This window comes from Xenopus laevis, chromosome 8S (assembly GCF_017654675.1).
Source record: "Xenopus laevis strain J_2021 chromosome 8S, Xenopus_laevis_v10.1, whole genome shotgun sequence".
Taxonomy (NCBI): Eukaryota; Metazoa; Chordata; class Amphibia; order Anura; family Pipidae; genus Xenopus; species Xenopus laevis.
In genome coordinates, this window is record NC_054386.1 from 3,460,097 (window position 1) to 3,485,242 (window position 25,146).

At 39.6% G+C, this 25,146-nt stretch overlaps 1 protein-coding gene across 2 annotated transcripts; it reads right to left on the minus strand.

The window, feature by feature from the left end:
• Positions 1–4,629: 4,629 nt before the first annotated feature.
• brms1l.S (BRMS1 like transcriptional repressor S homeolog) lies at positions 4,630–23,616 on the minus strand. Of its 2 annotated transcripts, XR_001932864.2 has the most exons (11): positions 23,354–23,616; positions 16,801–16,891; positions 15,503–15,630; positions 15,245–15,324; positions 14,523–14,619; positions 12,837–12,923; positions 11,295–11,359; positions 10,111–10,150; positions 9,208–9,334; positions 6,097–6,344; positions 4,630–5,673 (listed from the first exon to the last, which is right to left on the minus strand). XR_001932864.2 is itself a non-coding variant. In XM_018232216.2 (10 exons), exons 1-10 carry the CDS (start codon positions 23,487–23,489, stop codon positions 6,227–6,229), a joined length of 969 nt encoding a protein of 322 aa, XP_018087705.1. In that variant the 5' UTR covers positions 23,490–23,616; the 3' UTR covers positions 4,630–6,226. The 2 variants fall into 2 exon arrangements, 1 of the variants encoding a protein (XP_018087705.1); XM_018232216.2 differs by having other exon boundaries at positions 4,630–6,344.
• Between the last annotated feature and the right edge of the window lie 1,530 nt (positions 23,617–25,146).

Genomic DNA, 25,146 nt, shown 5'->3' on the forward strand with positions numbered 1-25,146 from the left:
CTATCCATCACCTAAAACCTGCCGAATTACTGTATAAGTCAAAGGGAGAGGTCCAGGGATCAATATGGTGATGTTTGCAGCCTTCCTGACATTCAATTTTTTTTAATTCGATTCGAGTTTTCCGGTCAATTCAATTCATCAGAGTTTTAAAATTTTGATTTCAATAATAAATTTAGATCGAATTTCGAATTTCTGAGAGTTAATGGGAGTTTTTAAAAAACTCACATGAATTCGAAATTCGACCCTTGATAAATGTGACTCTCTAAGTTGTTTTAAAAAACAACCTTTAAATTCACTTTTAGTATAATGCAGACAGTGCCATTCTGAGATTGCAATTGGTCTCCATTGTTAATTTTTTATGGCTTTTGAATTATTCAGCTTTTTATTCAGCAGCTCTACAGTTTGGTCGCTAGGGTCCAATTTACCATTCACTCCACTTTCCCAAGAATTTTCAAGCTGCTTTACAGTTAAATTCTACAGGATGTATTGCATGTATGCGAGAAATTAGTAGTAATGATTAGAAGTCAGCACTCACCAGCAGGATCCAATATAATAAGTTGCAAGTCTCTGGCAGCCACTTCCACCCGAACTGAAGGCACAATTTTCATGTAGACAGCACCACACACGAACATTTCCTTAAAAGGCCTTTATTTAAAAAGAGTTTTTCTTGGAATGATTTACAGCGACGTTTCAGGCTAACAACAGCCTTTCCTCAAGCTGTATGTGAGCAATTATCCAGTAGATCACATAATATTAATTGTGTATCAATTGCCAAAGTTTTAGGAGTCCCAGGCTAGGGAAGGTAACAGTGGGAGAAAAAGGAGAGCAGAAAAAGCATTACTACACCAATCTGACTTCTTCATATTTGTGTTTGAACAGAGGCACCTGAATACTGAGCAGTATAACTAATTTCTGTCCAGTCCCTAATTAATTAGAACACATCTATCATCAAGTAGCACAGGACTCCAAATGAGGCTTTCAAGTAAAGAGATTGATGATGATGCTTAGGCAAGTCCAGCATTGGGTCAGGTACCTGCAGAATACCAGTAAATCTAACATTTTGGGCAGAAAAGAGTGTTCTGGCAGTTCACAGGTTCCGTGCATGGGTACCCGGCTATTACCCCATCTGCCTCCCCCAGTTAAAAGATCATTTTCTCTGCTTGAAATTTCTCCTGCAAAGCAACTGAAAAGGCTTCTGTCTCTGGATTTTCATGCGGTTTTCGACACGCAGCAATTTCTATTAATTTGGTTATTTTTGGGCTCTTTGTTGCTCACAGAAGTGGAGAATTCCCAGAAGCAACATGTGGGGTTATACGATATAATGAAAGGCACCAAGTTTGCCCAGGAGCAGTTACCCATATCAACCAATCACCCAGCAGTATTTAATGGTCACCTGTTTAAAAGCAGATATCTTATTGGTTGCTATGGGTTACTGCCCTGGGCAATCTTAGGTGTCTTTTATTACATATGCTCATAGTGCATATCTAGAACCCTTGAAAAAAGAACTAACAGATCACATTCTGTGCCAATACTTTTCAGCCGGTGGAGAAGCATCTGGCCATGTTACCCATTCATCTGAATATGAAGCTCATGACAAAGCTAGAACTGATGTTTTTAGCCCAAAATTGAGTGTTTCAGGGATTAAAAAGGACCAGTTCCCACACCTGTACCTGAATATACACTGTCCCACATAAAAAACAATCAATTTTTTCAGGGTAAGTATTTATTACACATTACACTCTGTTTTATGTACATGTAAACACTTTATTCTGTTGACACCTTCATTAAAAAGTATTGTTTTTAAATATCATTCCATGAATAAAGATAAATATAAAATTGAGTTTGTTTTCCCTATTCTCATGGTACACAGTAGATCAGAAAGCCAAGATGATGACGATATAAACCAGCAATTCTCAAGTTCTGGCACCAGCCAAGATTCCTATGGCCATAGAATAGTCAACAAACTCAATGCAGCGATGGGATTTTTCTTTTAAATCCAGCAGTGAACTTGTAGCATTTACAGTATGGCAACCATAAGCTGCAAGGTGATTGGACGAACAGGTAACACAGCTCACAACTGTGTGACTGTAAATAGTTAGACTACGTCTGTAAATAGTTAGACTACGTCCTCATAGACTACAATGAGGAATTTGTGGAGCCAATGGGACGTGCGATCGAGGCGAGAGGAGAAATATGCAGATGAAACAAAAGAAACATTCAGTAGGAACATGGCAATGAGTAGATACAAAGAATATGTGGATAACCGTAAAAGGGTGAGAAATGATGGCTAATAAAGCTAGGGATGGTGTGAATGTCAGGATTATGGAGATTCTTCACAATCATAGCACGCACCCACCGATAACTTTACTTATCCTTTAATGAATGAAAGCAATTAACGACTAGCTTCTACTGGAAAACATGTTAGGACACAATCATGTAAATCAGGGGTACCCAGGTTGTCGATCACGGTCTAAAAGTAGATCCCGGCGATGTTCCTGGTAGACCGCGATCTGGGGCCCGGCCTCAGGAGTGAGTGAGGCACGGCCGGCTGGGATGAAGAGGAGGGATGAAACGAGGGCAAGGAGAAGAGCAGCACAAAGACGAGCAGGGAGGGGAAAGGGAGAAGAGACAAGCAGCAGGGAGAAGAGACAAGCAGCAGGGAGGGAGGGAGAAGAGACAAGCAGCAGGGAGGGAGGGAGAAGAGACAAGCAGCAGGGAGAAGAGACAAGCAGCAGGGAGGGAGGGAGGGAGAAGAGACAAGCAGCAGGGAGAAGAGACAAGCAGCAGGGAGGGAGGGAGAAGAGACAAGCAGCAGGGAGAAGAGACAAGCAGCAGGGAGGGAGGGAGAAGAGACAAGCAGCAGGGAGGGAGAGAGAAGAGACAAGCAGCAGGGAGAAGAGACAAGCAGCAGGGAGGGAGGGAGAAGAGACAAGCAGCAGGGAGAAGAGACAAGCAGCAGGGAGGGAGGGAGAAGAGCAGCAGGAAGGGAGAGGAGAAGACCAGCACGAAGGGAGGGCAGGGAGAAGAGAAGCACGGAGAGAGAGGAGAAGAGCAGCACGAAGGGAGGGCAGGGAGAGGAGAAGAACAGCACAGAGGGAGAGGAGAAGAACAGCACAGAGGGAGAGGAGAAGAACAGCACAGAGGGAGGGAGAGTGGGCCGTTGGGCTGAGCACGTAGGGCTACTCTGCAGATCCCCCCTATCAAGGTAGATATCCTGATGAGGGCCAGGTGTCAAGAGTAGATTCCAGGGTAACAAAGTCTGGGCACCCCTGATGTAAATCATAGGGAATCATTGTATAGAAATAGGAAAGTCATTATTTGGGGTGCACAATATGTGCATTGCCTTTACCACAAATACCATGATGTGTAAGTGAAGCATCTTTTAAAACAAGGCATATGAAGTCCGTGACAGGTAGTATATACACTTTTAGGAATACCACTGACAGATAGAGAAGGATGCAGCTCATCATCCATCAGGTCCAGGCATCTCATTCACACAGAATCAGCTCTACCCCTGACATGTACAAATTGAAGGGTTCACGTTTCTAATTGGGTTGCAGCCAGTAACCCAGTGGCATTGTCCAGCTTTGCAGATTCCTAAAGGTAGGGATCTCTTATAAGAGAAGGCAAACTTTATAGGAGAAGATCCTTTCTGGGTTTAGTTTGGTCTGTTTATTTATGGATGCATCTTATGCTTTCCTAGTTATCAAGAATGCCTTTCTATCATATTCAATGTGCGGCGGCTTCTAAAGTGAAACCCTCTTGTATGGAAAGATTCATCAGCATCCAAGGAAAAGGAATGTTTTTAAAACAAGCACCGCCCTTTCAGCACTAATTTTATTAGCACTTAACATTTTGACTACAAATCAGGAGTGTGCTAATTTTAGCAATGGAACCACCATCTGTGCAAACTAGGTATAGGAATTTAAAGGAGAAGTAACCCCTAAAAATGAATGCTGTATTTTAGATACTGAACTTACTGCCCCAGCCTAAATGGTTCAGCCTTCATAGTTTTCACAGGACCATCTTGGAATTTGTTAGGAGCGTCAGTAACACTCGCATGCTCCGTTTGCTCTGGAAAGCTGTTGGCAAGCTAAGTTTATGGATTGTCACAAATCATTAAAGAGATACTGCCATGGGGAAAAAAAATTCAAAACACATCAGTTATTAGTGCTGCTCCAGCAGATTTCTGCACTGAAATCCATTTTTCAAAAAAGTATTGATTTTTTTTACATTTAATTTTTAAATCGGATATGGGGCTAGACATATCGTCAGTTTCCCAGGAGCCCCCAGTCATGCGACTTGTGCTCTGATAAACTTCAGTCACTCTTTACTGCAAGTTGGAGTGATATCACCCCCCCCCCCCAGCAGCCTAACAACAGAACAATGGGAAGGTAACCAGATAGCAGCTCCCTAACACAAGATAACAGCTGCCTGGTAGATCTAAGAACAACACTCAATAGTAAAATCCAGGTCCCACTGAGACACATTCAGTTACATTGAGTAGGAGAAACAACAGCCTGCCAGAAAGCAGTTCCATCCTAAAGTGCTGGCTCTTTCTGAAAGCACATGACCAGGCAAAATGACCTGAGATGCACCTACACACTAATAACTAAATACACTTGTTGGTTCAGGAATGACATTTTATATTGTAGAGTGAATTATTTGCAGTGTAATTTAGAAATAAAAACTACATCATAAAAATCACGACAGAATCCCTTTAAGCAGGAAATTAGGTTTGCCTATTATACAGGGTTGATTATGACAATCTGATCTTTAATCTTGAAATTCATCTTTATATCTTACTAAACTGCTAAGATATGAGAGAAAAGGATAGCTTCCGGTTTTCACAGATCATTCCTTCTTTCCGGATATGCATGTTCTCATAATACAAATCAATTAATTCTATACCGTTTTTGAAAAATCATGTTTATTTTCACTTATTCCTCTCTCAGCATCTGTTTCTCTTCATTCTGTCTTCATGCAGCAGTTGGGCATCTGATAATCATTGACAGTTAGATCCAATATATCTTATAGGGAGGCTCCTTTTGCCTAGAAGATGTATTAGAGATCACTCTATTAAACTCACCAGACATTGTGTCTCTCTACATGCAGGATTTGTGTAAAAGGCAGTATTTGTTAGATTTTGTTGGTACTGGAATCAGTACTGGAATAGGTTATTTCCGTGAGCTCTAATTCATCTGCTAGAAAAGGAAGCTTCCCCTATAAGATATATTGGTTCTAACTGTCAATGATTATTTAGAAAGTTTCTTATTTCAGTATGATGAAGCTTACAGTATATTCAATCTTCACTTTAGTTCCCCTTTAAATGCAACACTTCATAAATACTGGATTCCGTTTGAGCTGGAGGATGCAGGGACCGTCAGCGAATGTCTCCCAATCCTCAATATTTCACACCATTAATAAAGTACGTCAAACATGCCAGCATATAAAAAATCCCTGGTGGTGCACAGCAGACACTGGCTCAGACTTTTGAATACTGTGTGCACTCCAAATGGATTTTTAAAATATGATTTGATATAAATTTGATACAAAGACACACGAATGCTAAAATACAAATGCTTATGCAAGAAAGAAAAATAATGGTCATAGTCACAGTTATAAAATCTTCACATGCGGTGGTGGCACATCTTAAATGTTCAGGCTTTGCTCCTGGTTTAATAAAAAAAAAAAAAAACAATATAAAGATAAAATATGTTCCCAGCAGTTCCAAGAAACATGGATGCAGCCCACAGATATGCACACCATAGTGAGAGAATACTATTGAGAGGACAGAACACATGGCTTTATCCACCTCTCTATACTTAATCATTCAACTTCTACCATGTCACAACAGGAGCAGATTTCTTATAAACTGTATTGCACTATTTGTGTCCCTTTAAGCCACAATGCCGTGTAACATATATTGAGCATTGGCTGTGGCTGCCCATTTTTATGTGGTTTTGGCAATTAATGAGGTCAGTCTTTGTACCCAACAGAATATAAATATCCACACTGATTATTACCTTGACAAGGTACACAGATAAGCAGACACATACTTCTAGCCATGATATTACACAATACACACTCACTTACACAGTTGAAGTAATACTTGCAAATACAAGAAATGAAGGTAGTTAAATACATAGAATTCCATAAAATGGCACCGTTCCTGTTGCAAGAGCGAGAAGCTGCCTGGAGCAGGTGAGGGTTATCAAGCAGACAATCAGATATGCTTGATGCTGTATCTTCCTTTCTGTAACTGAGAAATGTACAGTTTTGATTTGCTGCCATCTTGCCTCTTAAACCAGACCTCGTCACTGTTTATTGTCGTGATAACGGCACTAAAATCGAGAAAGAAAGAGAGTGTTTATACACTAGAAATGGTGCACATCATATGAAAACAAAGTCGGTTACTATCAAGACTTGAAATATAGCTGCACGTTGCCAGAATCGCCCTAACCATGCTGGTTTGTTAAAAGGGAAATAAAATAGAATAAGGCTAGAAATGCTGTAGTTTGTATACTAAACATAAACATGAACTTACTGCACCACAAGCCTAATCAAACAAATGATTTATGCTTTCAAAGTTGGCCACAGGGGGTCACCATCTTGTAACTTTGTTATACATCTTTGCAAGACCAAGACAGTGCACATGCTCAGTGTGGTCTGGGCTGCTTAGGGATCTGGCTCCATGATCTTTGTCCCTGCAGCTGGAAACGGTAAAGGGGATGTAAAGAAAAATAAAATCCAATACAAAGCTCTACACAGTCACCGACTGCTCTACAGGGAAACAAACAAAGCTGCTTGAGTTCTGCATGGCTGGGAAGGCGGGGGCTCCCCCTGCTGTTCATAAGTATGATTGTTTCCCTGCAGAGCAGGTAGGGACCGCCTGACAATTCCTATCCACAGCAATAAATTAAGAGAGAATTTCACTGCATACAGTCAGGTTTCTTATAAAAATTGGTACATTTTTTAATTAAAGTATATTGGAGAGATTTCTTTTTCATTAAAGAAAGTAAAAATGGAATTTTTTTGCCTTTACATGTCCTTTAAATGTTGGTTTAAAGGATAAGGAAAGTCGCCTTGCACTTAGGCACCCCCAAGTGATTGTATTTACTTACCTGAAACCACGGGCCAGTGCTCCTATCAGCAGAAAACTGCACCGGCCCAGGGTTATACCAGTGTGTTCTTCTTCTTTCTTCAAATTTCCCGGGGCAGACACATGCGCAGTAGAACGAAATAGTCAACTCTTTAGTTAAAGGTCAGCTTTTTGCTCTACTGCGCAGCCGCACAAAGAAAGAGGAAGACAGAAAAGGATCTCTCAGTGGTGCTCACTGGTATAACCCCGGGCTGGTGCAGTTTTCTGCTGATAGGAGCACCGGTGTTTTAGGTAAGTAAATACAATCACTTGGGGGTGCCTAACTTTTGGCACTCCCAAGTGCAAGATGACTTTCCTTCTCCTTTAAAGGGGGGTAGTAGGTTATGACATTTTACCATAACTTGAAGCTCCTCAAGCAGATGAAACTCTGGGTTATATTTATCAAATTAGAGTTAGAGATGACCACAGTCCACTAGAGTGAAATTCCGACACTCTCCATTCATTTCTATGGGATTTTTAAAAGATTATTTATCAATGGGTGAAAGTTCATTCTTTGATAAATACGCCTTTCAAAATCCCATAGAAATAAATGGAGAGTGGTGGAATTTTACTCAAGAGGACTGTGGTGATCTCTAACTTCACTCTTTGATAAATATACCCCAATATCGGCCATGGCTGGGATATGCTTCATTCAAGTGTTATTGCAGTAAGGAGTTAGCTTTCACACTTGTAGTGACACCTCTCACACCATGTGCTATTTTTCTTTTGCAGTTCATGGAAAATGTTTCCTTTTTGGCCAAGGTCAAAGGTTTTTGCTACAAACTATTTTTTTTAACATAAGACTTTTTTCTGCAAAGGAACTTCTTACTGCAATAAATCATGTATTTAAATAATGAAATTAAAACCACACATTTTTTATATATTTTAAGTGTATGAACCATGAAAAAACTCCAATAAAAAAAGTCAGTGATAGCTATCCTTGGCAAATTATAAAATATTTTTCACCGTTTTTTTTCCCCCTTGCATTCGCACAAAAAAAAAAAAAAAAAAAAATCTGGAGTAACCAACAGTTTTGAGGTTTTCGTACACATGCCTTGATTTTTTACATTTGATTTTTTTTCATTTAAAGCGCTGGTTCACCTTTAAAGTAACTTTTACAATGTCATAGAATGACCAATTTAAGCAACTTTTCAATTGGTTTTCATTATTTTTTTTATAAAAAAAATTAGTTATTTGTCTTTTTCTTCTGATTCTTTGCAGCTTTCAAATGGGTGTCGCTGTCCCCTTCTAAAAAAACAAATACTCTGTAAGGCTACAAATGTATTTTTATTACAGATCCTTCTATTGAATAGAATCTATTCATACTCTCTTCTATTCATATTCCAGTCTCTTATTCAAATCAATGAATGGTTGCTAGGGTAATTTGGGCCCTAGTTACCAGATTGCTTAAAATGCAAATTGAGGAGCTGCTGAATAAAAAGCTAAAAAAAAAAAAAAACTTCAATATTAAAAAATTCTCAGTATATCGCTCTCTACATCATCTCAAAGGCGAACAACCCCTTTAACATGTGAATTTAATCCTGGTGGGGGAAAATTACTAGTAGTAATATGACTTATTGTGAATGATATATCCCCCCCCCCAAGCTAATAGTTCATACCACCCTGAAAAAAAATGAATAATGTACAATAAGGCTCATTACAACATTCGATTCCTTGATATTATCCATTGACTCGTTCAAACCCCAGTCAAGTGGGAGAGAATAAATTAGGCTAAAAATTATTCAGAAAATTGCTTGCACTGCAATACGCTTAAAACAAGATACCCATGAAAGTATAGCTTATATTTTTTTTAAACAGGCCATTATTTCCTAAACTAATTTTATAAAAGAAAACATTCTCCATACACAACTACAGACACTATTCTCATCCGAAAAACAGAGATTATAAATAAATGGCTCTGCGCTTGATGGCTTTAAGGGATGCAAACAATAAGTCTCCTTTTATTTGTATACATGAATACAATATGTTCTAAAAATGAAGGTTTAATACACAAACTAAGCTTTCACCTACACCTGGATACCACACAGCATGCCCAATAACCTCACCTGGTTGGAAACTCGTCTTTTTTGTCAATGCAAATGGTCTGTCCTCGACCATACCACTCTCCATCATAATGTAGTCGACCTTCTTCTGATCTGGCACTGTGCTGATGTTTCTCTATCTTGACTGTAACTGAAGAACAAAAAAACGTGCGTTACTTTTCTAGAGTAGAATAGCAGTGGGTTAGAACAAAAAACAATAGGCTTAGTTAAATAAATGTCCGTAAATTCTGCCTTTATATATTTTAGCACACCTATACATTTTCGATTTTAAAATCTTGCTTCAAAGAAAAAAAAAAAATCATATACAGGTATAGGATCCCTTATCCGGAAACCCGATATCCATAAAGCTCCGAATTACGGAATGGCCGTCTTCCATAGACTCCATTTTATCCAAATAATCCACATTTTTAAAAATGATTTCCTTTTTCTGTGTAATAATAAAACAGTCGCTTGTACTTGATCCCAACTAAGATATAATTAATCCTTATTGGCAGCAAAACCAGCCTATTGGGTTTATTTCATGTTTATATGAATTTCCAGTAGACTTAAGGCATGAAGATCCAAATTACAGAAAGATCCGTTATCCGGAAAACCCCAGGTCCCAAGCATTCTGGGTAACAGGTCCCATACCTGTACTATGTTTAGCTAGCCTTTAAAACTGCCATTTTTTTGTGCGGTTTCTTTTGACAGAGGACTCAGAGCAGCATTTGGGGGTTTACTGGTGTATTTATATAGACCTTTCTGATAAAGCTTATTAATTTTAGCCTTTCCTTCTCCTTTAACATGGCAAACAAGCCAGAATTTGGGAGGTGGGTTGAGAGGGGGAGAGTCTGCAGGAAACTAATACATAAAGATGGTTTTCCCTTTTCCTTTAAAATAAAAATACATCAATAAAAAAAAACATACCTTCGGGTTTTACCCTGTGAGGTCCAAATGAAGCCATTGCCTAGAAAAGAATTTAAAAAAGGTATATTGCAGTAGCTAATACAGTAAAATCTTAATGTAGGAAGCATTTAACTGAAAATAGTACCCAGACCCCTTGACTAATACTCAGGGGGTCTATTTAACACTAAAGATACAGCGCAGCAGTAAACCAGTCAAGAACATAACAGGACTGTGTGAGAAGGTGTTACATCAAAAAGAAGCCAATTAAAAAAATAAAATAAAACACTTATGCATGCAGTTAATAGGTGGTGGTATCATTCTCATACTTCAGGGCTACTTTTCATCAGCAGGGACTGGATTGTGCAAATTACCACAAAAACAAAACAAAAAACTCCCACAAAGCTTGGACAAAAGTTCATCTTTCAGTAGGAAAATGATCCCAAACACAAGGCCACAGTAAGTGGAGCGGCCAAGAGCAAAAATGTGAATGCCCTACATCTACATAGAACTCATGTGAACATAGTTACATAGTTAAATTGGGTTGAAAAAAGACAAAGTCCATCAAGTTCAACCCCTCCAAATGAAAACCCAGCCCCATACACACACCCCTCCCTACTTTTAATTAAATTCTATATACCCATATCTATACTAACTATAGAGCTTAGTATCACAATAGCCTTTGTATTATGTCTGTCCAAGAAATCATCCAAGTCCCTCTTATAGTCATTAACTGAATCATCACCCGGCAGTGCATTCCCCAACCTCACTGTCCTCACTGTGATGAACCCCCTACTCTGTTCCTTTAAATGAAACTTCTTTTCCTCTAGTCTGAAGGGGAGGCCTCTGGTACGTGATTCTCTTTATGGGTAAAAAGGTCCCCTGCTATTTGTCTATAATGTCCTCTAATGTACTTGTAAAGTCTAATCATGTCCCCTCACAAGCGCCTTTTTTCCAGAGAAAACAACCCCAACCTTGTCAGTCTCCCCTCATAATTTAAGTCTTCCGTCCCTCTAACCAATTTAGTTGCACTTAGTCTCTGCACTCTCTCCATCTCCAAGCTACTAACAGGACAACAAGGAGCATATCTGCCTTTAAAAAGATTTAAAATAAACCTTACATACAAGTATCTCCCAATAAAATGAAAATTAGAGCATTCAAAAAGAAGAAAAAAAACTGTAAAAACTTTTTATTTACATTTTCCATACCTTTCTTATTGTTGTCCAATCTTCAAGGATATCCAAGTCTTGTAACATATAAACTATATATGGACGTGGAAATATTTAGGAACACATTGCACTTGGAAATTATAGGCTGGGTTGTGGACAAATTGTCACCTCTAAGAACCGATGGGTCAAAAGTTGGGGGGGGTTATTTATTAAAGGAGAACTAAACACTAAAAATAAATAGGGGTAAAAATTACATGTTTTATATAGTGAACTTATTGCACGAGGCTAAAGTTTGAGCTTGTCAATAGCAGCAATGATCCAGGACTTCAAACTTGTCACAGGGGGTCACCATCTTGGAAAGTGTCTGTGACACTCACATGCTCAGTGGGCTCTGATTGGCTGTTGAGAAGCTAAGCTTAGGGCTCGTCACTAATTATCCAGCAGAAAATGAGCTTCCCTGGCTGTAATATAAGATGATGCTACAGGTTTGCTGATTATGCAATTCTGATGCTAATTGCACTGGTTTCTGTGCTGCCATGTAGTAATTATGTGTATTAATGACTAATCAGCCTTATATTGTGACATTTCTATTCTATGTGTACTGTATATTGTGAGTGGGTCCCTAAGCTCAGTAAGTGACAGCAGCACAGAGCATGTGCAGTGATTCAGCAGAAAAGAAGATGGGGAGCTACTGGGGCATCTCTGGAGACACAGATCTTTACTGCTAAAGGGCTGTGGTTGCCTTAGGCTGGTACAGAAGCACAAAACATCATGTACAACATTTCTAGCTACTTCTTTAGTTTAAATTTCCTTGTCCTTTAAAGTCCGAATGGCAAAATTCATGTATTTTTTTACAAATAAATCCAAATTTTAAGTGGGAAAATAAATGTAGGATTTTTCAGGATTTATTATACCCTGAGGAAAATCCGGCTGATCCTCAGACTTTCTGAGGATATATACAAGTCAATGGGAGAAGTCCCAAAGATATCTTGAGCTGTGCTGGGTTTCATGCAGTATTGGTAAATAAGGGGAAACAAACAGTGCAGATTTGGTCAGAGTAGTTCACAGAAAATAATGAGATAAATTCGGACTTCGATAAATGGGCCTCTAAGCAAGTCAGTAGGGGGCAGATTTATCAAAATATGAGAATACAACTCCCATAGAGAAACTCACCCATGTTCTATTCAATCCTATAGGATTTTTATGGTTCTGATGCCTTCTTAATTTAGACAAGAATATCGGAGTTCTGGTTCTGTCATTTTGGTCACTGAAGAATATTTTATCCCTTACTGGAGGCAAAATAAATGTAACCATGTTTATAGAACCCTGTACGTATATAAAAAAAAAAAAAAAAAAAAAAATGTCACATGGGGAGTTTTGTTGTCTTTGCAAAAGTGCTTCCAGAGTGTGCAACAAAATATACCATAATACCTTTGTATTGCAGTAGAGTGAAACGCTGTGTGCAAGCAAGTTCAAGTACATCATTGTGTGAAAACGCTGCAATGTTCCATGAGACAGCGTCTGGAGTAAGTAAAGGAATTAGTCTGTGATGGAACCTGCTCAACTATACACAAAGGATATCAGACACTACAACAGGCTTTTTCTTCTTAACAGGGCTGAACGGGTCCTTTCGCTTCCGCCTCGACTGTAGCTCATCATTCCAGAGTTCTGGAAGAAAATCATATGAAGGGACTTAAATGAACATCATCATAACAATGTTCATTAAAGCAAAAAAAAGGTATTTAAAACGGTATTTTACCATCAAATGTTTTTGCTACAGTTGTACAAGTGTTAGCAGTGGAACCAAAAAGCAACATGGTGAAAGACCAGCAATTGCTAGAATTTCAAGACTTCCATTGTCAAATTTTTCAAGGCAACTTACACAATGGGTTCCACGACCAAACACCAAAGCTGGTTTATTACCACATTGTGTTCAGACGCTCACCAATGGTCAATTATATAAAGAAATGAAGCTGGACCCAAGCAGGATAACTGCGTTAGTACTTTAATAACACATTCTTCTGATGAGGTCTGGTACCTGCTAAGAAGTATGAATGGTATCTGTATGGGATTTAGTGGTCTTTGAGGATTGTTTTGGTTGGATTAAAGGGGCAATATACCTCCTTGATTGAGAGTAGTCCTACCAATAATGTTTGTGCTAAACATAATTAATACAAAAAGTATGGTTTTGGTTATTTTTTGAGCTAAACAGTGCAGAGAGGGAAATTAAAGCTACTCTATGTTTGTGCAACTGTATTCTAATTATTTCCCTCACAAGATAATCACCCTGTGTAATGGGCTCATCGCTTGTCTGGTCAATCAAATTATATAACTCGCAAAAAAATAAAAAAAAAAAAACACAGCAGTTGCTTCATTTCAGAGTTTAGCTCAGAAAATAAACAAAAAACACGATTTTTGGTGATTAAAAGAAAAGGCAAATTATAGTGAAAGTGCTGTTCATCTCAGGAGATTTTTTGTGATTAAAAGAAAAGGCAAATTATAGTGAAAGTGCTATTCATCTCAGGAGATTCTCATGAGGCACGGTCAGGTGACTTCCAAAAGCCGAAGCAACTCATATAAACTTTCCATCAGTGATTCACTTCATTGTCAGCGGAAAAGCATTCGGAGGAGATTAAATTGCAGGGCATTTATATTCTTGTCTGTCAGAGTCCTTAAGTTCCATAACCAAACCAAAGCCATTCAACCATGCGTTTCCAGCTCTGTGTACTAACTAGGGATGCACAGAATCCACTTTTTTGGATTCGGCCGAACCCCCGAATCCTTCGTGAAAGATTCGGCCGAATACCGAGCCGAATCCGAAACCTAATTTGCATATGCAAATTAGGGGCGGGAAGGGGAAAATAGTTTTTACTTCCTTGTTCTCTGACAAAAAGTCACGCAATTTCCCTCCCCGCTCCTAATTTGCATGTCCAAATTAGGATTCGGTTCAGACGGGTAGAAGGATTCGGCCGAATCCGAATCCTGCTGAAAAAGGCCGAATCCCGAACCGAATCCTGGATTCGGTGCATCCCTTGTACTAACCTAAGTGGTCCTTCTCAAAGTAACAAATATTAATTTAAATCAACAAGATAAATTCACTTTGCATCCACTGTTAATATCCTCCTTTGCATAGTGGACACGTTAAACTGCATCTTTATATAGATTGTTTATTATTTACATCCATCCTTGCACCATCTGAAATCTTTACCTTATATGCCCCCCCCCCCCCATCTACTCAAAATATGGAAAAAGTTACTGTGCAATTACCAGAGGTAATATCAATACTGTGGCGATCTTCTTCCAGTCTACGTATTTTCTCTTCCAGTTCACTCTGCACCGTGTCATAAAGCAACAGCTTTTCACTCTGAAATGAATTGTGATACATAGGTTATTTACCAGTATTACTTGAAAAGCACCGAGCACTAATGTATACGTTTTCCAGCAATATGGACTTCCAATTCTACTGGATTAAGTTTAAGTAACTTTGCAAACATTTTTTTTAACTGGGTGAGCATAATGTGCCACTACAGTATAAACATAATTGAAGCTTGAGATTAAGGCCAATACCATATGGGGGCTGAAATCGGGTTGCTGAAATACGCAAACAAACAAGGGAAAGTTGTGTTCAACACTAATTTTTGAAACTATTAAGTGGGGGTGCAATGAGGTTGTGACCACAAAATACATATAGACAAATACAAGAGGTTGAGGATAAAGCTTCATCTTATCAATTTGCTAGTAAGAACCTGGCTAAATCGAAAAGGCCAACGTATAGAAAAATTCACGATTAATAAATTTGCCTGGGGAAATGTGGTGAAAATTCTCTTGCTCTGAGCTTTTTTGCTAGCGAATTTTCTTACTCTCCTTTTAGTAAATAGGCTATGTTGATGCAAGGTGCCATTTTGGCAAATATCGTTAAACGCAAGAAAGTATTTCTGATAAACACATTTTCTAAATATTTGTGCCATAGCAAGGGTGTAAAGATGTACCTCACAGTGCTGGCGTGCTGCTTGAATTTCACAGTCATGTTTGTTCTTCACAGACTCTAGGCACAGCTCACGATATATTCCTTTAAAGAGAGGAGGCAGAGTTCAGGAAGGCATAAAATGACCTTGCATTGTCATACATAGAAATCCCTTCAGATTCCTGCATGCTGTAGAAATAACACATCAGCCATTATGAATAGGTAAGTTTTTTTTTATGTCCTCACCATAAAGTGCTTCTGATCTGGTGATGAGTTTTCATACCTGCTACTTTAGTTCTGATCTGCATGTTTTCCTGTAAATTTGCAAGGGGTTCCAGATATTCGGGTGCTTTGGCTACCTTTACCTCCTGCAGTTTGGCATCCACTTGGCTCAGCCTCTCCTTGTAAAGTCTACAAATAACAACAGCTCAAGGTCAATTGCCTCTATGTAGGATATTGTCTTATAGAACCTGTGTGTAAATTCTAAGGGCCAGTAGTTTATCATCATACTAATATTATAAAATCAGATCAAGAAAGAGCATAGGCAGCATTACAGTTCTAGGAAATAAAAAACACTCCAAATTTGCCTCTTTTGCCTTGATACACACCATACAAAGTCCTATGGCTATTTCAGTTTGGCAGATATTGTCCATTGCACCCTGAAAAATATATCTCATACCCCATAATGGCTAGAAATAGGCCTTGAAATCTTATTTTCTGATATTTAGAACACTGCAATGGGACTGCCCATCTTAAAGGGATTCTGTCATGATTTTTATGATGTTTTTATTTCTAAATGACACTGTTTACACTGCAAATAATTCACTGTACAATATAAAATGTCATTCCTGAAGCAGCAAGTGTATTTAGTTGTAATATTGGTGTGTAGGTGCATCTCAGCTCATTTTGCCTGGTCATGTGCTTTCAGAAAGAGTCAGCACTTTAGGATGGAACTGCTTTCTGGCAGGCTGTTGTTTCTCCTACTCAATGTAACTGAGTAACTTCTCAGAAGAAGCATCTTGTTCCAACTTCTCTGCAATACTAGACTAGCAAAAGTAAATCCCATTATTCTATAAATGAGTTGATCATTTCCCCTCTGTGTTTGTAGTGGTGGGCCAGCACCAAAGAACCCTAGTAAAGGGGATCTAAAGTCAAAAAACGAATCTATTTTCTTGTTTGCTACACAAAAATTAACACATCGCAAATTTACTTGTATAAAAATGTTGCCCTTTTTCAGAAATAACTGTGAATGTTTGTCCAGCTTCTCCCCTGCATACCGACAGCTGTTCAGAATAATCATGAGACCACTTCCAGCTCTAGAGCTTAAAAATTATTTGGCTCCTTGGTTAAAATACTACGGCATTCATCAATGAAATCAGAGTGTGGTTTAAATCTGGAATGTGACTGCATAGGACAGGAAATTAGTCGTTTTACATTGACAATTAATGTCCCAAGCCTTCCTCTCTGGTTCTTTAGAACCTGAATTGTGTGAAATGCCAAAAATGAGAAGGGTGATTTTTGGCCAAGAGTACAGGAGCACAAAACTTGCCACAATATCAACTGTCACAAGGGCCTACTTACTGATCTTTGAGATCTGTAAACTGTCTCTCAAGGTTAGACATTTCATCCAAACATTCCATTCGGCGTCTTTCACAGACTTCATCATCCATCTCTGCAAGAAAAGAATAAAGCAACACCAAGAGTCAACGCATTTCACCCAAATAGTCTTACAAGATTCTGAAAAATATTTACATTTAAAAAAACAAGTGATCAAACAAATAAACATAAAAATTAGGAGCTGCTTTGAAGGATAAATAGGGCTTGTGCCGTGCATACTTTTCCTATTGTTTTAATCACAGAAAAAAAATCTCTGATTGTATGTTCCTTGAGGGCAAACAAGCATTTTGGTCCTTGCAAGGTAGATAACTAGATTACTGGACACAACCACTACTGTTCCAACTGCTTAGTCAGCAAGAGTCCTTTATGTAGGGCAATGGTCCCCAACCAGTAGCTCACAGGCAACATGTTGCTCACCAACCCCTTGGATGTTGCTCCCAGTGGCCTCAAAGAAGGTGCTTATTTTTGAATTGCTGACTTGGAGACAAGTTTTGGTTGTATAAAAACTAGATGTACTGCCAAACAGAGTCTCATGTAGGCTACCAGTCCATATAGGAGCCACCAAACAGCCAATCACAGCTTTATTTAACATCCCCATGGACATTTTCATGCTTGTGTTGCTCTCCAACTATTTTTTACATTTAAATGTGGCTCACGAGTAAAAAAGGTTGGGGACCCCTGATGTAGGGGGAATTATCTATGCATTGGTAATCTACCTCACTATGATCAAACATGGTGCAGCTTCAGTTTCTGTGATTTCCATGTTTAGCTCAAGAAATTCCAAAATACGTAGATTTGTTTTTGTGATCAAAATGTATGGTTGTCAGAAGTCAATAGTGCTGCTCCAGCAGAATTCTGCACTGAAATCCATTTCTCAAAAGAGCAAAATGATTTTTTTTATATTCAATTTTGAAATCTGACATGGGGCTAGACATATTGTCAATTTCCCAGCTGCCCCAAGTCATGTGACTTGTGCTCTGATACACTTCAGTCTCTCTTTACCGCTGTACTGCAAGTTAGAGTGATATCACCCCTCCCTTTCTTTACATTGAGAAGGAAAAACAGCAGCCTGCCAGAAAGCATTTCTCTCCTAAAGTGCAGGCACAAGTCACATGACCAGGGGCAGCTGGGAAATTGACAAAATGTCTAGCCCCGTGTCAGATTTCAAAATTGAATATAAAAAAATCTGTTTGCTCTTTTGAGAAATGGATTTCAGTGCAGAATTCTGCTGGAGTAGCACTATTAACTGATGTGTTTTGAAATGTTCGGATGATGTGTCAATTGGCGATCCACGTAAATGGCCGAAAAGTAATGTTCTATTCTGTTCACTTGGGCCCAAACAAACTGATCTTTGTTGCAGTTCCTCACACTTTTAATCTGCCAATGCCTTGCACACAAGCTGAGGGGACAGTAACAAAAAAAAAAAAAAAAACATATCACATTGCAGTGTCTTTGATGGAATTTTAGGATGTATGTCAATACTGTTCCTCAAGGTGAAATAGTTACAGTGAGACAACGGTCCCGCATATTTGTATTTAGCCGAACTACAGCGAATGGTTTTTCGCCTGTGTCTGGACACCATTTTCGAAAAAAAAAAAAAAAAATACAGGCCTTACCGTATAGTTCGATTCAAGCATCATTTTTACCGATCAGGCCGGTAAAAAACTGGCCAGGTGGCAACCCTAACTGCAAATGATCCTTCTAAAGCTGGCCACATACAAACATTATGTCTTCCTTGCAATATTGGAAGGGCAATTTGAGGGCCAAACAAAAGTATAACAACAATGGTTAATGAAGGCTGTAGGTGCAAGGACTGCCAGTATGGAATAAGCCAAAGATGCCCACTCCCCAACATGATTTTTAAACCTGCCCGATCAACATCTGGACAATTTTTGGCCAGATCTCAAACAGACCTGGGCCAATTAGCTAACAACAAGGTCCGATACGGCAGCTTTTATCGGCCTGTGTCTGGCCACCTTTAGGGTCAGGGCACACAGGCAGATTTGGGGAGATTAGTTGCCCGGCAACAAATCTCTTCTTTGGGGCGACTAATCTCCCCGAACTGCCTAATGTCTGTGCAACAGACCCTCTACTAAATCCCGACACACAATAAAGGGGTCGTTTACCTTCTTCAGTTCAGTTGTTTTCAGATTGTTCACCATAAACAGACTTTTTCAATTGCTTTCCATCTTTTATTTTTGCGTTTTTTCCAAATTTGAAGTTTAATGTTCCCGTCTCTAGTGTTTCAGTCTGGCAGCTCAACAATCCAGGAGCATCTGAACTGCTACAAGTTGCTACATTTAGTTAATACAATTAGTTGATCCATTTCTCAGCAGTATCTGTGGAGTATTAGCAACTATTGTATCAATTCTAACAGCTGCCTTTAATGGAACTCAGGGATTCTGCTCAGCCGGAACATGGATAACAAATGCATCAACTAAATGTATCAATTTAGATCAGTTAAAGAGTCGGCGACCCCACCAGAGCTGCTTTAGAAGCTGAAAATGAAACTTTACGCTTCAATATTAGAAACAAGGTCACAAATAAAAATTTCAATTAATTGGAAAAAGGTCTTTATTTCCAGTGAACAATCAAATCAACTGAACTGCAAAAAGTGTTTGAAGGTGAACAACCCCTTTAACACAGACTTGATAGGGCTTGTTGATTAAACGTGTGCAAAGCATTAAGAAAACAATGCAACATTCTCATCCAGAGTTATTGTGTGTACCACTAAATCCAAATGAGGGGTCAATACTGTCGCAAAAGTAACAGTGTTGTATATGTGGTACTACATGTCTTAGCATTCATGTAGGTGTTACAAAACGTGCAGCTTTAGGAGCGATGTTGCACTGGATTCAACTCGGAATCTCGCTTGGTCATTTTGTGATCATGACCTTTTTCAACAGACCCGTGTTTTTACCAAGGTACAGACTTGCACAGACGATGAATTACGTATGAAACAGGGGACCAGCGAATGTGCATTGATCAATCCCTCGCTCTTTTGTAAATCTGGAGTAAAATTAGCCTCAACAGTTACACTTTGGTTGTACTTTACTTGGTGTAAGCGATGTGCAGGCCGGTTAGCACCCACAGGTCGACTTCTGCACACAATTGTTGTGTTGTTGGATTGTGGGTGGGTTAGGGTTAAAGGGGAACTCCGGCTTCCAAACCAAAATTTGATAAAGAGGCCACATAACACAGAAACCCCTAATATACCCATCACAGTTACCGGTTTCAAAAAGTATAAATAAATGGCATTTTCTATGCTGAAATCCAGCTGTGTAACAGTTCTTCTCTTTCTGCATCATTTGAAATCCTGGCAGGGAAGGAGGGACTAAACACTGATGTTACACATTGTACTTACAGGCAGCATGCAGGAACTACATAACCCACAATGCATTGCACTGAGATGTTCCTTTCCTTATTGAAATCACATGTGCAGGGAATTGTGGGGTTTGGAGGATACAGGCTGAGGACAGATGGCTGTTGATACAAAGTAACAATAGTCAGACAGCTCAGCAAAGTAGTCAGACAGATCAGCAGGAGAGCAGGGGGCTGGGCTTAGGGAACTGTATCAAACCATTAAAAATCATGAAAAGTCTGCCTATTTTTTAATCTATATTGCAAAGTTGCTTGAAATTATGTTTACTTTTCAAAAAGCTTAGGTTATGTTTTTGTGGGGTTCCCCTTTAAGCACTACTTTCTACTCTCCCTGCCCATACTGTGCCGTCTTCCCCCTCCAGTGGCCCTGAAGTGCTGTGACTTCGATAATGGGGCGGGTCTATAAATTAGGAAACGTGCCAGGTTAGGGTCAGGTTGAATTTTTTCCACTTTAACAGAATTAGGTTGCAAAAAGAATGTCCAAGCAAAGGGGTTGTTCACCTTTAAAATAACGAGTATGACATAGACATTATTATTGAGACAATTTGCAAACGGTTCTCATTTCTTAATGGAACAGTAACATCAAAAATTAAAGTGTAATGAAAATATAATTCAGTGTTGCCCTGCTGATTTTTGCTTCAGAAACACTACTATAGTTTATATAAACAAGCTGCTGTGTATGGCACAGGTTAAATAGTGGATAACAGACAACACCCATCATGTTCTACAGGGCTTATCTGCTGTGTAATCTGAGCCTTTTCTCCTTTGAATGACTGCCCAAATTGCTATAAACTATAGTAGTACTTATCCATTATCTACTGTGTATCCTGTGCTTGAATGGCTGCCCCCATGACTACACAGCAGCTTGTTTATATAAACTATAGTAGTACTTATCTGTTATCTACTGTGTATCCTGTGCTTGAATGGCTGCCCCCATGGCTACACAGCAGCTTGTTTATATAAACTATAGTAGTACTTATCTGTTATCTACTGTGTATCCTGTGCTTGAATGGCTGCCCCCATGCCTACACAGCAGCTTGTTTATAGTAGTACTTCTGTTATCTACTGTGTATCCTGTGCTTGAATAGCTGCCCCCATGGCTACACAGCAGCTTGTTTATATAAAACTATAGTAGTACTTATCTGTTATCTACTGTGTATCCTGTGCTTGAATGGCTGCCCCCATGGCTACACAGCAGCTTGTTTATATAAACTATAGTAGTACTTACCTGTTATCTACTGTGTATCCTGTGCTTGAATGGCTGCCCCCATGGCTACACAGTTTGTTTATATAAACTATAGTAGTACTTACCTGTTGTCTACTGTGTATCCTGTGCTTGAATAGCTGCCCCCATGGCTACACAGCAGCTTGTTTATATAAACTATAGTAGTACTTATCTGTTATCTACTGTGTATCCTGTGCTTGAATGGCTGCCCCCATGGCTACACAGCGGCTTGTTTATATAAACTATAGTAGTACTTATCTGTTATCTACTGTGTATCCTGTGCTTGAATGGCTGCCCCCATGGCTACACAGCGGCTTGTTTATATAAACTATAGTAGTACTTATCTGTTATCTACTGTGTATCCTGTGCTTGAATGGCTGCCCCCATGGCTACACAGCAGCTTGTTTATATAAACTATAGTAGTACTTATCTGTTATCTACTCTGTATCCTGTGCTTGAATGGCTGCCCCCATGGCTACACAGCAGCTTGTTTATATAAACTATAGTAGTACTTATCTGTTATCTACTGTGTATCCTGTGCTTGAATGGCTGCCGCATGGCTACACAGCAGCTTGTTTATATAAACTCAAAGCAGGAGCTTATTTTTGAATTCCAGGCAAGTTTTGGTTGTATAAAAACCAGATGTACTGCCAAACAGAGCCTCAGTGTAGGTTGACAATCCACATAGGGGCTACCAAATGGCCAATCACAGCTTTTATTTGGCACCCCAAAAACATTTTTCATGCTTGTGTTGCTCCCCAACTCCTTTTACTTCTGAATGTTGCGCACAGGTTCAAAAGGTTGGGGATCCCTGCTCTAGACATTTTGATGGTCAACTGATTTTTGCTCCAAAATAGTAAGTAAAAGTAAAGTCACCGGAAAATGCCAGAATGGGTTGGGAGACTGGGGTACAGAGCCCAAAATCTGGTTACTCCCGACTTCAACACAAGGCAGTCCCGTTGCATGTTGGGTATTGTAGTTACATTAAACTTGGCATTTGGCAAATTGTTTAAACAAAAACTACATTACCCAACATGCATTGGGAGACATCTCCGCACATTTGGGGAAGAAAAAAACACTTTGGCTGGTTTCCAAAGCAACAAACAGCCCAACAAGTAGAACAAATCAGGACCTTGGCTCGTTTGTACTTTCAAAACCCGCTTGGGCTTTCAGTTAGTTGCCCAATTTGACTTGAAAACCTGTGGCGAGAGGTCGGCCGACCCCACGGGTATCACTACGGTGTAAGGTTATTGTTACTTTGTATTACTCATCTTTCTATTCAGGCCTCTCCTATTCCAGTCAATGCATGGTTGCTAGGGGAATTGGGACCCTAGCAACAAGATTGCTGAACCTAAATCAGTCAAAAACCACAAATAATAAAAAATGAGAAGCAATGGCGAATAGTTTGAGAATATCCCTGTGTACGTGAGAATATAAATGGATTTCCAGATGAACAAGCCCTTTATCTATTGTGACTTTATACAACTGTTACATTGTGTCCTTAGTCCCTGCTCAATGTCTCCCTAATCCCACAACGAGGGACTCCCTGAGAAGTGAGGGAAGGGCTGAAGGGTAAAATGGTGGCAGTTGTGAGGTGAATTCCACTCAGCACGTGTCTGTCAAACTATAAGGGGGGAGGGATTCTCTGACGGAAAAGGCCGAGATTCTATCCGAGTCCCTGAATGGGATTTATGCCCCGCAAGTACATCGTTGCTTTGCGGCAAAGCGCGCCCTTTATTTACTGCAGTTTCCTAGAGACAGACCAACAACAGGAGCCGCAGGATGTAGACAATCGTAAAGCAGCAGCAGCCGCCGCCGTCCCACAGTGAGACAACTAGCGGCCACAGGCGGTATTGCAGCGCTATATTGTGCGTGTAACGAGCAGTGTTAGGGCTACAGTCAGCTGCTTACCCGAGCTGTCTCCCTCTTCGCTCCCACTGGAACTATCCAAGTCGTCCTCTTCGGAGCTACTGCCCTCATTTTCCGGATAGTCAACCTCCATATCATTGTGGTTACTTTCCTTCTTTTCCCGGGAGTGAACCGGCATCTTGGCTTTAACTCTCTCCGTCCGAAAACTGCGCCTCTCCGGATCCCCAATTTCCACCCACCTTTCCTTTCCTATTGGTCGCTCTACGTTACTCTATTTTCAGCCCCGCCCACATATCATTCATTCGCGCTTACGATTGGCCAAAGACCACGCATCACTTGCTTGTTACTCGCTCCTACGTTTCTACGAGAGGCCAAGGGCGGGACCTGCAGCTTTCTGGGAAATGTAGTTTTGTATTTCTTACCCACTGGATGACACGGCAGAAATTTGACTACAAATCCCGAAGGTCATTGCGAAGCAGCGTGGTTTGCGGGCGGTTTATAAACAGAGCAGACGTCAGGCTGTAGTAATCGACTACCTTTGTTCTAAGTAGTGTTTAGTTGTGCTTGAAGGACCAGTAACATCAATTCATGAAATTGTTTTAAAATAATACAAATCTAATGTAGTGTTGCCCTGCACTAGTAAATCTGCTTTGTTTGTTTCACAAACACTACTATAGTTTATATAAACAAGCTGCTGTGTAGCCATGGGGGCAGCCATTCAAGCACAGAATACACAGTAGATAACATAAGTACTACTATAGTTTATATAAACAAGCTGCTGTGTAGCCATGGGGGCAGCCATTCAAGCACAGGATACACAGTAGATAACAGATAAGTACTACTATAGTTTATATAAACAAGCTGCTGTGTAGCCATGGGGGCAGCCATTCAAGCACAGGATACACAGTAGATAACAGATAAGTACTACTATAGTTTATATAAACAAGCTGCTGTGTAGCCATGGGGGAAGCCATTCAAGCACAGGATACACAGTAGATAACAGATAAGTACTACTATAGTTTATATAAACAAGCTGCTGTGTAGCCATGGGGGCAGCCATTCAAGTACAGGATACACAGTAGATAACAGATAAGTACTACTATAGTTTATATAAACAAGCTGCTGTGTAGCCATGGGGGCAGCCATTCAAGCACAGGATACACAGTAGATAACAGATAAGTACTACTATAGTTTATATAAACAAGCTGCTGTGTAGCCATGGGGACAGCCATTCAAGCACAGGATACACAGTAGATAACAGATAAGTACTACTATAGTTTATATAAACAAGCTGCTGTGTAGCCATGGGGGCTAATTCTAAGAAACTTATCAATTGGTCTTCATGTTTTCTTTTTTTTTAATAGTTTTTAAAGTGATACTGTCAATGGGAAAACATGTTTTTTTTCAAAACACATCAGTTAATAGTGCTGCTCCAGCTGAATTCTGCACTGAAGTCCTGAGCAAACCTATTTTTTTTATATTTAATTTTGAAATCTGACATTGGGCTAGACATATTGTCAGTTTCCCAGTTGCCCCCAGTCACGTGACTTGTGCTCTGATAAACTTCAGTGATATCACTCTCCCCCCCAGCAGCCTCACAACAGAACAACGGGATGGTAACCAGATAGCAGCTCCCTAAAACAAGATAACAGCTGCCTGGTAGATTAAAGAACAACACTCAATAGTAAAATCCAGGTCCCACTGAGACACATTCAGTTTCATTGAATAGGAGAAATAACAGCCTGCCAGAAAGCAGTTCCATCCTAAAGTGCTGGCTCTTTCTGAAAGCACATGACCAGACAAAATGAGCTGAGATGCACCTACACACCAATATT